Source organism: Ischnura elegans, chromosome X (genome assembly GCF_921293095.1).
Source record: "Ischnura elegans chromosome X, ioIscEleg1.1, whole genome shotgun sequence".
In the NCBI taxonomy this organism is placed as follows: domain Eukaryota; kingdom Metazoa; phylum Arthropoda; class Insecta; order Odonata; family Coenagrionidae; genus Ischnura; species Ischnura elegans.
In genome coordinates this window covers 39,256,965-39,272,089 of record NC_060259.1, presented here as the reverse complement: position 1 = coordinate 39,272,089, position 15,125 = coordinate 39,256,965, and the positions used below count along the sequence as shown (strand labels likewise).

The following is a 15,125-nucleotide window of genomic DNA, read 5'->3' as shown; positions in this document are numbered from 1 at the left end:
CATAGGAAATGTGCGGTAGCTTCAATAGTTTTTTCATTTTAAACTTAGCAGGTAATAGCTGAATAAGGTTCGGTAAATGATCCATTTCCAATAATGGAATTAAAAAATAAATGTTTTTGATAATTTTAAAACCAGCAATAGGTTATTGATCAATCATGATTTAGGGCTTCGAAAAAATATTGGTCGTGATCAAGCTGGTACCTTCTTATCATGGATGGACCACTTATTTCGGTTGCCACCTTTCACTACTGTGGGGCATCGGACAGCGGTAGTTGCAAGTGATCTTAGGGTGACCATCGACTTGTATCAAACGTGTTAAGTGATAGACTGATATCTATAGATCCATAACATTGTACGTTGAGTGGTGATTGATATTTCCAAAGCAAACAACTTGACCTATGGGTAAACTTTCTCTTCCATGGTTTCACTTGTTTCCAATGGAACAAGCTAGTTACTTCTTGTTCAGATAAGGGATGCAATTTACATCAATTATTATGGTTTTCGGGGTTAAACCCTCTTCACCCATTGAGCCTATGAAGCTTTTACTACTTCATCCAATTTATATACTTTATTTTGTTTGATAAATACACGTACAAAATTGCTGTTTTTTAGTCCTAAATATCACGTTTTCAGCATCAAAATTTTTGGGGGAGGACCCCGGAACTCTCTTTGCCTTTCTGTGTTTTCCATGCATCCTGGAAGGGCCCCAAAACCTCCAGTAAATCTCCCATTTCAAAAATCCTGGCTACGCCACTGGCCATGAAGAAACTATTGATAGGGATGGGGTAATGTTCAATTTTGGCCAGATGGAGCCAAAGTGAGGCAATGCATTTTGTGGAGATTTAGGGTGAAGACTAAATCGATGTGTTTTATTTATAAGGAAACATTGCTGTATGCATTAAGATATTTGTTTTACCTGTTTTTGGACAGCATTTTTGGGTAACGTTTCTTGGATATTGTGAAAGCTGTGAATGGCTATTCAAAATATTATGTTGCAAGAGAGGTTGCTTGGTGATTTCATGCATCTGAATAAATATTATAACTTTACTTATTCTTTGGCTGATTCGAATAGGGTAGTTTCCTTCATCAAAGAAAACGAAAGGCATTGATTGCGATATGTTACCTGCCATTAGTATATTCATAATATACAAATTATTTGGTTTTAGAAATCGGAGTTTAGGCAAATGTTAACGGTCAGTTTTAACCTCATTTAAAAAAGGCCAGATTAGTGCCCATGCGATGCCACTCCACGTGATGTCACAGGGACCCAGATGCTATACAAGTAGTCTGGAGTTTCACATCATCTGAGATTACCAATGCATGCATGAGGCACAGAGCTCAGGGAAACATTTCTTAATAATCACCTATTAAAATTGGCTGAGGTCGGAAAGTTCCCTTTGTTAGGGTAATAATAATCCTTATTTAAGCCAAGCGCTACCTGCTAGCAGCCTGCATCATAGCGGTGCTCAAAGCCTCGCCCCAAGGTCACCTCACACGGAGGCAGCTGAAACCAGAATGACGTCAATGGGCTATTCCCAGCATTGATACGTAGCCGTCGCGTTTTCGCCCAATTGCAAATATTCACTTTTTATTTAATTGCAAAAAATAGATATCGTTATTTTAAAGTCTAAAAGCGTGAAATATGTACTCTAGGAGTAATAATCTTTCAATTTAGGCAATTAAAAAATAGAAAACCACCCTATTTGTGGCTCAAAATCTTAATTGTGATCAGGCTATTGTGTGAAACTCATTTTTACGTTAAAAAAATTTTCACCACATCTCTTTTCATCACCGAGCAAGCTTATGTGAGTTTCCTCTTAAATACTTGGTATCTCTGAAATTCTCTCTGATTCTTATTCTCTATCCTGAGCTTTATGAAAGATTTCATGAACCTTGGCGTACTTAAGCTAATTTCCTCTCTGGTTTAAAGCCTTGTTTTTACTTTGGTGGAGCCCTTATTTTTTCCTGATGAAATTAACATGATGTTCTGAATTCCTATCTTTTACATAGTTTTCCTATGTTTTCACCATGAATTTTTTTTAAAGGTTTGTCTAGCAAAATTCACATTTTTCCTTATTGTAGACCCTGAATTGGAATTATTGTTTGCCAAAGCATTTGCCAATGTAATGCTTATGTCCATCATGTTTATCTTAGTATCTTTAGCTTTATTTATGTAGAATTTGTATTAAGTCAGCTGACTCTCAGGAATAGAAATGAGTCCTGCAGCATTATAGAGCTTCATGCCTTTAGCGTTCATACAAAGCAGTGTTATTGATGAACAGTTGGTTGAACATGGGCCCCAGCTTTTAAGGGTGCCTTTTTAGCTATTATGCCTGTGGGTTGCCCCTAGGTGCTGCGAAAAAGGTTAAGGCTCCTGTAAAGTGGGACCTTAATGGGTAGTGCGGGAAATGGTTGATTATGAGCTAGTTTCTTCCCATCATTCCTCATGGGCTTCAGCTTGGCTTTAGGAGACTTGTTTTTTAGATTTACTTTGCTTTTATTAAGTTTTACACCACTTTATTCCCTGTGTTTCATGCTCAATACAGCAGCCAACCAGTTGTAAATTGTCTTCGAACTGAAATTTTTACAAAAAATAAGGCACTCTTTGGCTTCACTTCATGGAAATTTCTCTATTTTGTTATAATGAAAATACTTTCCAGGTATAATTTTTAATGTTTCTCTAACTCCTGGTTAAAATTTTTATCATTGATGTGCCTAGTAAGGTATTGAAAATGGAACATTATATTGCAATCAAAGAGTCACTCTACTTTGCAATTTGCGTACATGGCATTTTTGTGGAGCCACCATATTAACCAGACTTAAAGATATGTTCATACATTGTATGGTATGAGATTCTTTCTGAATGACCATTGCCTGTAGCTGGAGCAAGTTGAATCAATTTAAAGTCCTTTTCTCTATTACAGTATAGCGATCGAACAAGTCCTATGGATAAGCATGTACTTCTTATGGCAGAAGTTGCTGGTGTAACTAGTTCTCCTATAACTGCTCAATTGTTTGGAAATGCTGGTTTGGAACACATGGAGAAATATGGTAGCAAGCCAGAGCATCTTGCCAAAATAGCTTACAAGAACCATAAACATTCTATGAACAACCCGTAAGTAATTTTGACATGAATTATCATGATTTTAGCGTACGTTTCCTTTGTAATGACATTATTACAGGTTAGCTTATCATGCTGCTTTTGTTGTATCTTGTAGGTACTCACAGTTTCAAGAGGAATACAGCCTGGAGCAAATCATGAAGTCACCTCAAGTGTTTGGACCCTTGACCAAATTGCAATGTTGCCCAACATCAGATGGAGCAGCTGCTGCTGTCTTGGCCTCAGAAGACTTTGTCCGCAAGCATGGCTTAGAAAATCAAGCAGTTGAAATTCTTGGGATGGAAATGAGCACAGATCTTCCATCAACTTTCACCGATCGTAGTTGCATGAAATTGGTAGGTTCTTTATGAGAAAAACAACTTCTGTTCACTGTAACCCAAGTACAACCTCTCACTGTTAACATCCAATAAACCCTGGGAGAGGGATGGCAATAGTTTTGGTGATTGAGTGCCAAAGTTTATGAAACTCTCTGTGCCCAACCCATTGCCCCACAGCGCCCTCCCAGCACCTCATGGCCAAACAAATGCTCCACGTGCCATTTTGGGACAACATGGCATGGGTTTTCCCCCCTCCCACCTAGGGATCGTGAATTATGCCAAATTTGGTAAAAGGTGCAAAAAAATGATAAATAGACGACTATAAATTACAGGGAAAGAGCAGTTTCAATTGCCAGCAGTCACGCAGGTATCCCGTATCCTCCCAATCAGTCATGAATGATATGCAGGAAATTAAAGGAATTCATATGAATGGAGTGTAGCATGTTTATTTTTTGGTGAGGCTTTTAGGAATAGTTTTTTCTTAAAAACCTAATGCTTTGCTTCTGAGAATTACCTATAGTTTTGTTATTGCTCAACTTAACTGTAAATCTTCTTGGATGTATTGTATTGGTAAGTCAAAGACTGCATGTAGCAAACTGGTGTGATGTGGTCATGCACATGAAGTTCTATTCATGACAAGAGGTAGGTTGTTCAATCCACTAATTTGTAGTCTATTGCTTTGGGTATAATTTCCCTTTTAAGCCGAAATTATCTTGGAGGGAAGTAATATTTTTTATTTTATTTGATTTTATTTTATTCTCAAACCACCGGATACAGCTCTTATTGGCCATGTTACTCCGGGGTGTTCAACAAACCTAACAAATAAACATACACTAACAACCATGCTGAGGACCGGGGAAACCTACTCAGGCGGGACTCGAACCCGCGACCTTTTGTTTGGCAGGCGAGAACTTTACCCCGCTGCCACCGAGCCCGGCAAATAAGAATCTATGTTCAACTTCTAGTAATTATTTTGTCTAAAATTGAATTCCCTACAAAATTGGTGCGGGAGAATTGTTTGAGAAATTTTTTACATCGTCTGCTCTTACAAAAACAGTGCCTTAGAATTATTTACTGGTTAAAAACACCCTGAAAATATATTCCAAGTTACAATTAATAAAGTACGGATGTTAGGTGATCATATCTGTTAGGGTATTTCTGGTAATCAGATGGTATTGAATAGTTGATCGTCTTGCTATTTTAAAAAATTCTGTATGCAATAGATTCTGAGAAAGAGAATGATATCTTGCCGCATGATGACTTTTTTTCTGTATCAGGTCCACTATGATAAACAAAATAGGGTTTGAGCAAATTTAGTCTCCTTGCATTTCATTTTTAGATTGGGGTTACAATTTTTTAAAAATTTTTATTAAAATTTAATTACAAAGGCCTGATTTATTTCATCAGTTTTAATATAATTTTATATTATATTTTTTTACTCTTTTAGGTTGGTTATGACATGACGAAATCAGCGGCTACCAAACTCTTCAATAAGTGTAAATATAAGCCTGAGGATGTTGATGTGATTGAGTTGCATGACTGCTTCTCTGCCAATGAGTTGATCACCTATGAAGCTCTGGGTTTGTGTCCTCCGGGAAAAGCTGGAGACCTCATTGATCAAGGACAAAATACTTATGGAGGAAGATACGTCATTAACCCTAGTGGAGGGCTTATATCAAAGGGCCATCCTCTTGGTGCTACTGGTAATTATGGCAATAATATATTTAGGATTACTACTGTCCATTTTCTCCCCTTTCCTTGTTTCAAGTCCTTTCTGTGTATGACAAAGCTTTCTAGTATGGCAAAGCTTTGTGATTTATTGTGAAGCAGTTTTTATCCTATACTGTGTACCAACATTTTTTCAGTTAGTTTTCTGACAAATTTAGACCAACATGCTCCACTTTAAAGTAGTGGTAGCACTGAATGAAAAAAGGTTGTAAAAGTAAGCTGATGTAATCTTTTTGTGACATTTTGCAGTATTATATAATGCTAGTAATCTCTGGTTGTTTTTATTGAAGAGCATTATTGGTAGTAATTTTTGCAAATTTAGGTTGAATTTTGTAACTACAGTAAAACTTCGATTTTACGCACTTCGATTTTACATCAAGTCTCGTTTTTACGCAGCGGCACTCAAGTCCGGCCGGAAAGCATAGGGAATTGCAATGGTGAAACTTCGATTTTACATCTTTTCTTGATTTTACGCAGTTTTTCGATTTTGCGCAGCATAACCCCATCCCCTAAGAAGTCACTAATCTTGATTTTACGCAGTTGTCTTTCGGCTTGTTTTGAAAATCCGACTAGAGCAATATGAAGTTAGGTTATTATTTCGTCTCAATGAGTTGCAAAAATGAATACAGGAACGGTTGAAATGACGTCGCGCTGTTGAGCGTGAAACCAAAAACATCGCGAATCTAATTATTGCTTCCCCGTGAGCCCTCTCAGTAATATTTCAGGCTCCATTACGCACGCGAATGTCGCTCTTAGTTCAAATTCGCCGTAGAAGGATATAGAACCCTAAAACACACGGCAATCGCCGTGTATGCGTAACTACTTTTGATTAAGACATGATCGCTGGAGATATTAACATTATCACCTTTCGTTTATTATTCGACTTATTGATCGACGCTGTTTATATCCAGAATTATGAGCTACGGAATATCTATCCCCAACGCAAGGCTTTTTAGAATTTTGCCAACGCTATGTTTTCCGTCGCCCCAGCGAAATATGACGGCGAAATGAGTCGTTAAAAATACTCCCGTGCCAAAATCTTGGCTTCCAAGGTGATCCAAAAAAGATAGTCGTACTTCTAGTATGGACGTAAGTCGATGGTGATTCAACACGATGGTAAAAGCAGCATGCATTGTCTCATTCCCAGGCTAATCCCACAACTGCGGGACAAATGGAGGCGGGGAAAAATTGCTTGCGCTGCGCGCTTATCAGAACCGACTCAACTTGTATCTCGTTGTCAGAGGGTTTAAATTAAACATGGTTGGAACTTGAATAGGTATTAGCTTAACTCCGCTAGGAGGCAAGCGTTTTAACGGAACGGGAGTTAATGCCCTCGGAGAATAACTCGAGTCGTCAATCGTCATGTAATAATTGAAGTCAAATTCAAGACGTGAGTGATAAGGTAGTCCCTTTAAACTCAGGAATGGCTTGGTACCATTAAATCGAAATACAAAAAGTGTCCGGAGTTGTTATCATGTATGGGGAAGCAAAATATTACGTGAAGCTGAGTCACACGGCTTGTGAGTCGAAGGTCCCGGCGCTGAATTCGCGGAAGAATGCCGACAGAGAAGCTATTCCCGGTGGAGTCAATCTACTAATGCTAAAATTTCATGGGGAAATGCTTTTTTAATGCGTATAAATTATAAAGAAGGAAAATTTTTCCGGACTATTAGTCATTTGTTACTCATCACGGGCGGCATGACGGCAGTTATGCGGTCATTTAAATAGCTCATTTAAAAAAAGTGATCTAAGCACCGGAAAAATCTGAATTTCCGAATATCCCGGGTCCTGTGTGCTCCGTATTATCTATGGTATGCTAATTGGAGGTAACCAACGACTGGGATCATTAGCGCCATGAAGTAAGGGCTGGGGGGATAGGAACCCTATGTTGGCATTAGCCAGGTTCTAATGATAAGCTCAAAAGGGACCAGGACTTAACTTCCCATTTGATGGACAGAGTGGTGCACTGGAAGTGCCCTCCACATTAGACTCAAGTAGGGATAGGGCCAACTCTGATAAGTCTCTGCTACTGCCAGGACTTGAACCCAGGCCCAGAGGGTGTAAAGCCTTTGTGATGTATTAGCAAAAGTTTGCTCCCTGTTAATGGGGTTAATTTGGATGATTATCCTCAGGTATCGTGCGAAAGTTGCGGGTGACTCCCGTAAAAGTTATCACCGCAGCTAGTCCCGGTAAACTTTAAACTAATCCTCAGGTATCTCATTTCTTCAATCTCCAATCTTTGTTTGTCTGCAGGTGGTTAAACGGATATCCTGAAAACTGCTTTTAATGAGAATATTTTCGAAAATTAGGTTCTCTGCGACCATTTAGTATCACCATTCCGAAATTTCTCCTGGGTAACAGAAGTAATCTTAGTGCCAGAAATGCTGGAATTTCAACCATTTTGTTCAACCATGGGAAACACTGTTCAGGAATGCAACGTTGTTTCTCTTAAGGTAACACCTCATCTGTGGTGTTGCTTTTGAGTAAATAAGATTATTAGGCTTCATTTTCCGAGCAATAATGAGCAAGTGCTATCCTGAAAACTATACTCCTCCTCAATACCAACTCTTGATTTTACACACTTTGATTTTACACAGTGCCCATATTTCGGTCCCTCCAACTGCGTAAAATCAAAGTTTTACTGTATGTTAACGTTCTCAGGTTTGGCCCAGTGTGCAGAGCTCTGTTGGCAGCTGCGCGGGCTGGCCGGGAAAAGACAAGTGGAAGGTGCTCAGCTTGCTCTCCAGCATAACATTGGACTGGGGGGTGCTGCTGTGGTGGCCTTGTATAAACTTGGGTTCCCACAGAAAAAGAGGTAATTGATATCAAATTTCAAGATGTGCTCTTCAGTCATTTAAGAAATTTTCAGTTACAGGATTTAAACTTAAAAAGAGCTTATTTCATTGAGGTTACCTTGTGAAGTATTTGTATTTTTGCCCCTTTTTTTATCAAGAATGTAGATATTTTTACTTTTTCTGAAGTGGGCTAGGTTTTCTTCTTTACATATTATTCAAGTGAGATCTTTGTGTCTGCCTATTGGACTATGGGTAAGAAAATTTGGAGTATATTCACAGTACGACTACAGCTACAGCTAAAGAGGTTTTGAGGCAATTCTGTTTATATTTCCTTGCTCCTGGGTGATCCGTTATCTCATACCCTCACCTGCCAGTCTTTAGGGTGGTCTGGACTCTGGACCTGTTTAGGTGTGTGCCCACGAATTCATGGAGTGGTAGAAAGGGTGCTAGGGTGTGTTGATGACTAAGGTCATTAGTGCTAAGTAATATGAAACAGTAGCCTAAGTCATCATTCATCTTGTCCTAAATTTCGTGGTGGACACTTTCTTCACTACAACTCGTACTCGTCCCTTAGCTCTGCTGACTTGGCTTTTTAGGCAATGTCTAAGCTGGTAAGAGTTTGTTGATTATTGCTGTAATGTTGAGAACTATTAATAGTATCTTATATTGATCTGTCAGTGAAAATAGAGACATTGAGTGTAAAATTATTAAAATGTATCCAGAGAACAGGTAAGATGAGAAAAAGACTGCAACGTAGTAGGGTGCAGTAGTTGTAAACATCATCTGGAGTGGCTCTCAATCTTTCTGACCTCAGGGCGGTTGTTTGGCCACTTAATGCTGCTACCTTTCAAGCGGAAAATGTAATTGCTGATCTACGCTCAATTTCGCCTGTCAGTTTATCTATTCACCCTTGGAAAAAGTTTTATAAAAATTCATTTAGTTAAAAATGCGATGGATGTTCAATGTATGATTTTGTACGCACATGAGTTGAAAATTGGAAAACAAGGACTTCTTCTGAGTACAAAAAGTTCCCAAGTTTTTTGTTGAGGGCAAAAAGCAGTGCTGTTGAACCATTCACCGTGTAACTGAAATAAACTTACCAGAATGAGGACCCTCCCACACTGAAACTGTTGTGGAGAAAGACCCATGGAAGGAACATTTTGACCTGTGAAGGGATTTTCTCTGAAGGAGGGTTTCCCATTTGCATATTTGTGGGTGGGAGATCTGCTAAGTTGACTTGGGCCAAGCTCTCTCACTCATTGCATGAGTACAAATCATTTTTCATCTCAACCCCACCACACCGCTCTCTTTTCAGTTGATACGATACATGGTTGTACTTATTAAGCAAAATTTATTTTACCACCTTTCATTTCGCTTTTGCCCTTTTCCTTTGTATATTTTGTTTTTCTATCCCTTAATTTTTTATGGTGCCAATGTGCTTAATAGTTATTTAGGCATGTACTTTAAAAATGTAGCATTTACAAGCCTTGTAATGTGGTTCAACTGCTTTGTGCTCTTGTCATTGACCAAGGACTTCAAAATTTTTGTACTCGGAAGTTAAGTTTCTTTTAGTATGTGTGCTTAAGTGTTGGTTGCCATGCATCCAGCAACTAGGAGAAATGTTGAGCCCATATGTGTGTCATTAACTGAGCGTTAAATACATTTAGCGATTGATAATTCCATCATTCATGTCCTAATTAGTGCAATATCATTAACTTTTCTGTTCCTGAATTCAGCTCATTAGTGTCATCCATCTAGTTTTAAAAAGTGCTTGCTGTGAAAAATTGCTCAATGTCAATTATGGCTTGGATGAGCAAGCAAGAATGGCTTTCATTCAGAAAATCTCTTGGTTTAATCTAAAACATTAGGGAACTGAAACTCTCTTGGTGTAAGTATGAAGCACAAGTGTGTGTAGTTATGCAGAGTAGTCGATGGGACTTGTTCTATTTATTGGAAATGTGATTTTCAGTGCTGTAATTGCTAAAGAGTTTGTATTAAAAGTGCAAGTTGAGTTCTCTGCTTTCTAATACCATATTTACAACTAGGGAAAGTACTAAAAGGAAGCAAAGATATAAGAACAGTAATAGGCCAATCATCCAATGCTCAATTAAGGGGGTACACTCCCTTGGTAGGGCACACGAATCTCGAAAAGCATGAGAAGCTAATGGTCCTTCATTTTTGTTTGAAATTGCTCTGAAATACGGGATTTGCTATTAACAAAAACTTATCCTTTGTAGTTCATTTTATTTAATTGTGGCTTTAAAAGAAGGCTTGTCTTACTATTGCTGTGCGTATTCACCTTTGCCTTATAATATAATGAAAATTTTGAGTACTCAATAGCCAATGTTTAAGTAGAAAAGAAAAATTGTGGTAGTTTGCATTGGCACTGTCCGTCAAGGTAGTGAGACCCCTTAACAGACTATTTCCATAATCTATCTGTCCTAAACCTATCCCACACTGAAAATAATTGTAAGGAATGATTAGTGTTTTTGTAGTTAGTCACAGAAGACTTTTAGAAAGCATGACTGAAAGAAATTATGTCAATACTACTGGTAAAATGATTGTGAATCCTTTATCCATCTTTTACTACTGTCCATTTTCACTACCCCATCCATGGCAATGGATAATTAGTGCTGTGCTGTGTATAAAAATTGGTGTATTGTTGTGATCAAGTTTTAGTTGATATTTTGTGCATATGGAACATTTAAACTATGCCCCAACTTGAAGGTTAGGTGTCTAAATCATTATGATTTAGGGAGGGCAAGGTCTTGAAGTATGTCCCAACATGTTAGGGTACATACGGGAGCGAAGTTATGCACCTACTGTCCATTTCATTATCATAAGTTTGAAGCACATTAGCCAAGTAGCGTACTATCTGATTACAGTAGACTCGTTACTACGAAGTTCAAGAGACCGAAAAACCGGAGGTTTGTAATAATGAAGTTTGTATGAACGTTTCTTGGAGGAATCGTTGAAAAAAAAGTATTTAATAAATGCGATTAAATTTTGTGTAAATATACATAAACAGGAAAATTTGTTTCAGTTTCTCAATAGATGAATGCGGCATGATGCAATCGAGGGTTGGTATCTTCCCGAACACAGGAAGTCCTCGATATACAAACTAGATGCCTTCCAAGACCTTGTAAGTTGATAAACCTACAGTCCACCGGGCGAGAGTTGTCCAATGACAGGCAGAATGGTCCAAGTCGGGGTAGGAGGCGAGGTTGCCAAGTACGAAAGGGAAACGCCCAGTTCACTTGTAAACGAAAGGCTCCGTAAAGAAAGGAGGCGGAAGAGACGATGAGCACGAAGGACCCAAAGGAAGAATCGCTTGTTTTGGTGATTCGAAGAAAGGGCTTGTTTTGGTGGATCAGGCTTATTTCGGTGCTCCATATGCATTTGAAAACATTGTATGACTAGGCGAGGGTGTAAGGTGCATTTGGGGGACAGCAATTGCCCGCAAACCGTGCTGGCAGAGGGTTTTCTGCCCCTCCTATTGTGCTGTCATCAGACAACTGTCGCCGGCTGGACTGTATGTAAGGAATTGAGGAGTACGGTTATCCTGCAGAATGCAGCACTGCATCACAATTGTGCATTAACTCACGATTGTGACGAACTAATCTCGCTGGGCATGCGACTCAGCCGGAGCTGAAATAAATCGCTCTCCGCAGTAAGAAAGAATGGGGGAAATGCTGAACAGTTACTTAATTCACACGGATCCGATGATACTTTGTTCAGATTGTGCCCAAAGTGTGAGTTCCTCTACGCCACACCGCGTCGCGTCATCCAAATCCTAAGGCACCAAGTTCAAAATTTGAAATTTTTGAATGTTTTCTGAAAGTTAGTAAATCGAATGTGCGTAGGAAGAGGACTAACTGTACGTCCAATTTACGAGCGGTTATGAGTGGGTCATAATGATTACAGTAATGAAGCATATTATATGATGTTGCGTGTAAACTGAAGAAAGAACCATAATTGACGCTCTTGGGCACAGTACACAAGAAGAACTTAAACGTGGCTGATTATTAAAACTTAGCGTAGTGTATTTCCACCTAAGTGCCGTTGCTTATTCGTGGAACTTCGTAATTAAGTTCATTTTGTAACCGCCGGGACTGGGACTGAGGTTCGTAATTTTGTAAAAACGAAATTTTCGTAATAACGTTCCTTTTACTATAGCTTAGATAGGCCTTTTCGTCAGGACCAACGATTTGCTTCATAATAACAAGAACTTCGTAATAACGTTGTTCGTATTGACAAGAGTCTACTGTACAATGTAGTTTGCATCACATTAGCTTATTTAATTCTCTTGAGTTAAGCTTATTTTATTGTGTTGAGTTAACACATGGAAGGTCTTCTTTTTTCGAAGAGGTACATTTATTTATTTAGAAGAGGTACATTTATTTATTTAGAAGAAGTAACCATTTTTTGACACTTCTTGCATTTTCGTGAAGTGTACATCCTTCTATAACCAATAGTTCTGCCAACATGGAATCAATAATGATGTTATATGATACTTAAATGAATGATATGCCATCATTTTAATAGTCAACCCTTATCTATGGGTGAATTATTGTTAATTTTGATAAGTAACTAGCAAGACAATGAAAAGTGAGAAAAACTTGTCTGTTTCTTCATTGCCTCTTTTGTAATATTTTGTGGGATCTCGTTGTGATTTAGATAGTGGAAGTAGTAATTTATTTTAATTATAAAACAATTTTGAATGATTGTATGAATAGGCATATATATTTTTAAGTAATGGATTCATTTTTTTCAAAAAACAAAGCAAATTTTAGATGCCCCTTAGATTCTTGCTGAAGCGAATAAGTTGGGGCTGGAACCAGGCAAAATATCAGGAATTTTGTTTTCAGCAGAAAGAAAAACTCAATTGGATGTAATGCTCATCCACTTTGCAACAGTGAAACACTGTGTTGGTATGTGGGAAGGAGAGAGTTTCACTGAAGGAATCTCAGCCTCAGCCTTGTTAACTGGAAAAAAAACTTAGCCAAACTCACTCACCCCACACTCATGCATGCTTACAGCCAAAGCAAGATCCTTTGTGATGACTGAAGGGACCCTAAGTAAGGCTTCCTGATTGACAACCTGGGATCCTTCATAGGGCTGGAGAGATCCTGCCAAGGATGCCTAGTTGTTGGTTGATGAACTCATGCAAGCACTCAGACAAATAGTCACTCACAGATTCACTCATTAACAGAATGCATCAACACTCCCAGAGAAAAAAGCTCCAGGAAGAGCTGGTCGACGGTGTGAAGTGGACGGGGAACAGGTTGAATATGTATTTCGGTACACTAAGTGGCCCTCCTCAGTGGGCTGAAGGAAAAAGGCTGGGATTTGGTCCCTGTGGTGAAACTCTACCCTTCCCACACACCAGCGCAGTGATTCATTGCTGCAAGGTGGATCAGCATTGGGAGATACTATGCACCTAATTGAGGTTTTTTTTCAATTCATATTTCATAGCATAATGAATGCGTAGAATGGCATTTCATGTTCATAGAGTACTAACTACAATGGTGCGAAAGATTAAAGTTGGTTGTGGACAGTTGTCAGTGTTACCAGGTAATGTTCACCACCCCCAATCAAGAATTCCCTATCCAGCAATAGGACGCATGATAAATCTTATAACACTTTTGCCGGCCTCGGTGGCAGCGGGGTAAAGTCCTTGCCTGCCAAACTAGAGGTCACAGGTTCGAGTCCCACCTGGGTAGGTTGCCCCTATCCAGGGCATGGTTGTTCGTGAAAGTGTATTTGTTAAAAATTGTTGAAAACCCCTGATATAAAATTGTAGCACTGTTATGCATTGCGTCCAGACATCACTGCCGAGATGTGTCACTTTGTGGAGAAGGGCATTTGGAGATGGAGCTATAGAAATGGGGGGAGCCTGTTTGCTTTGTCTTTGCCTGTGCGAAGAAACCCTTTTTACACCGGCATGAATCTTCCTCTATCAGTGGTTCCCGATGTATAGATGGATTTTGGAACAAATGGAAGCACCCATGTGGTGACGAGCGTTGACGATGTAGAGAGCAGACAGGTCATTGAGTTGTAATAAGGACGGTGTTTATGTATGAGAAGGGATTTTTAACTCGATAAAAATGCTTCATTTATTTTATTTTTAGGCCTATAAAAATAAAATATATTCTGCGATACATAAATCTGTACATGTTATAGATTTTTTATCACTTGGCTGTTTTGAAATGCTACTTCATGGTTGAATATGACTGTTTGTGAATTTAGAAACAATTACTTTCCTATTGATCATAAATGATGTATACTTTTAAAAGTTTCATTTTATTTTGTCATAGCTTAATAAATTCCCTCGTAAAAACATTGCAATCATACTGATTACTAGCACAGCATTGGAAATCCAGCAAAATCCCAAACACAGCAACATCTAAGCTCCAACATTGCTGGATTCGGAGAACTCAACTGAGTATCAATTATGTATTTGTATATTTTTATTTTCATTAGTTTCACCTTTGAATTAATATTTTGTTTTTGACTTGAAAACATTTTCTCAGGGAGGAATGAATTCTCTGGAAATAGTCATTATGGAACTTATTGATTCCATTTGAACCCACTTTGGATGACCAGTGAGACAGTTTTTGTTTTAAAAAATAAGCTAAGCGCTTGGCGCCTGTACAAACTTTTTCCTAACCCCAACACATTAAAAACTTTCATGAACCTTCGGCGTCATGCCAATTATCTGACTAAGTTAGACTTTACCAACTATATAGCCTCAATTTCCTCCGAATGTGTTTCCAACCCAAAACATTATCTCCTCCACCAATTGCAAAATATTATTATACGCAGATGACTGCAAAATTTTTAAACAGATTGATTCCCCGAATGACTGCCTTGCTCTGCAGAAGGCTCTTGATGCCATAGACCAATTGTCTGAGATTTGGTGTCTGAAAATTAATCCAGCCAAGTCTACCATTCTACCATTCACCCTACGCAAGTCTATCCTGAGTATAAATTACCGATTATCTGGACATCATATTCCTTCGGTCACCTCTCAGAAGGATTTAGGGGTTATTTTTGACTCTAAGCTGCTCTTTCGTGAGCACATTAAATCCATTTCCACCCGCGCTATGTCTTTGGTGGGTATGATGTATCGCCATAGTGAGGTGTTGGATTTAATTGCTCTAC

At 38.6% G+C, this 15,125-nt stretch overlaps 1 protein-coding gene across 1 annotated transcript in view; it reads left to right on the top strand.

The window, feature by feature from the left end:
- The window catches only part of LOC124170745 (sterol carrier protein 2), a 40,932-nt gene that overhangs the window by 6,820 nt on the left and 18,987 nt on the right, over window positions 1-15,125 (top strand). The window contains exons 4-7 of the mRNA XM_046549672.1: window positions 2,925-3,115; window positions 3,219-3,456; window positions 4,886-5,141; window positions 7,828-7,981. Coding sequence (XP_046405628.1) covers window positions 2,925-3,115; window positions 3,219-3,456; window positions 4,886-5,141; window positions 7,828-7,981 — 839 coding nt within the window. The remainder of the gene's footprint in view (window positions 1-2,924; window positions 3,116-3,218; window positions 3,457-4,885; window positions 5,142-7,827; window positions 7,982-15,125) is intronic.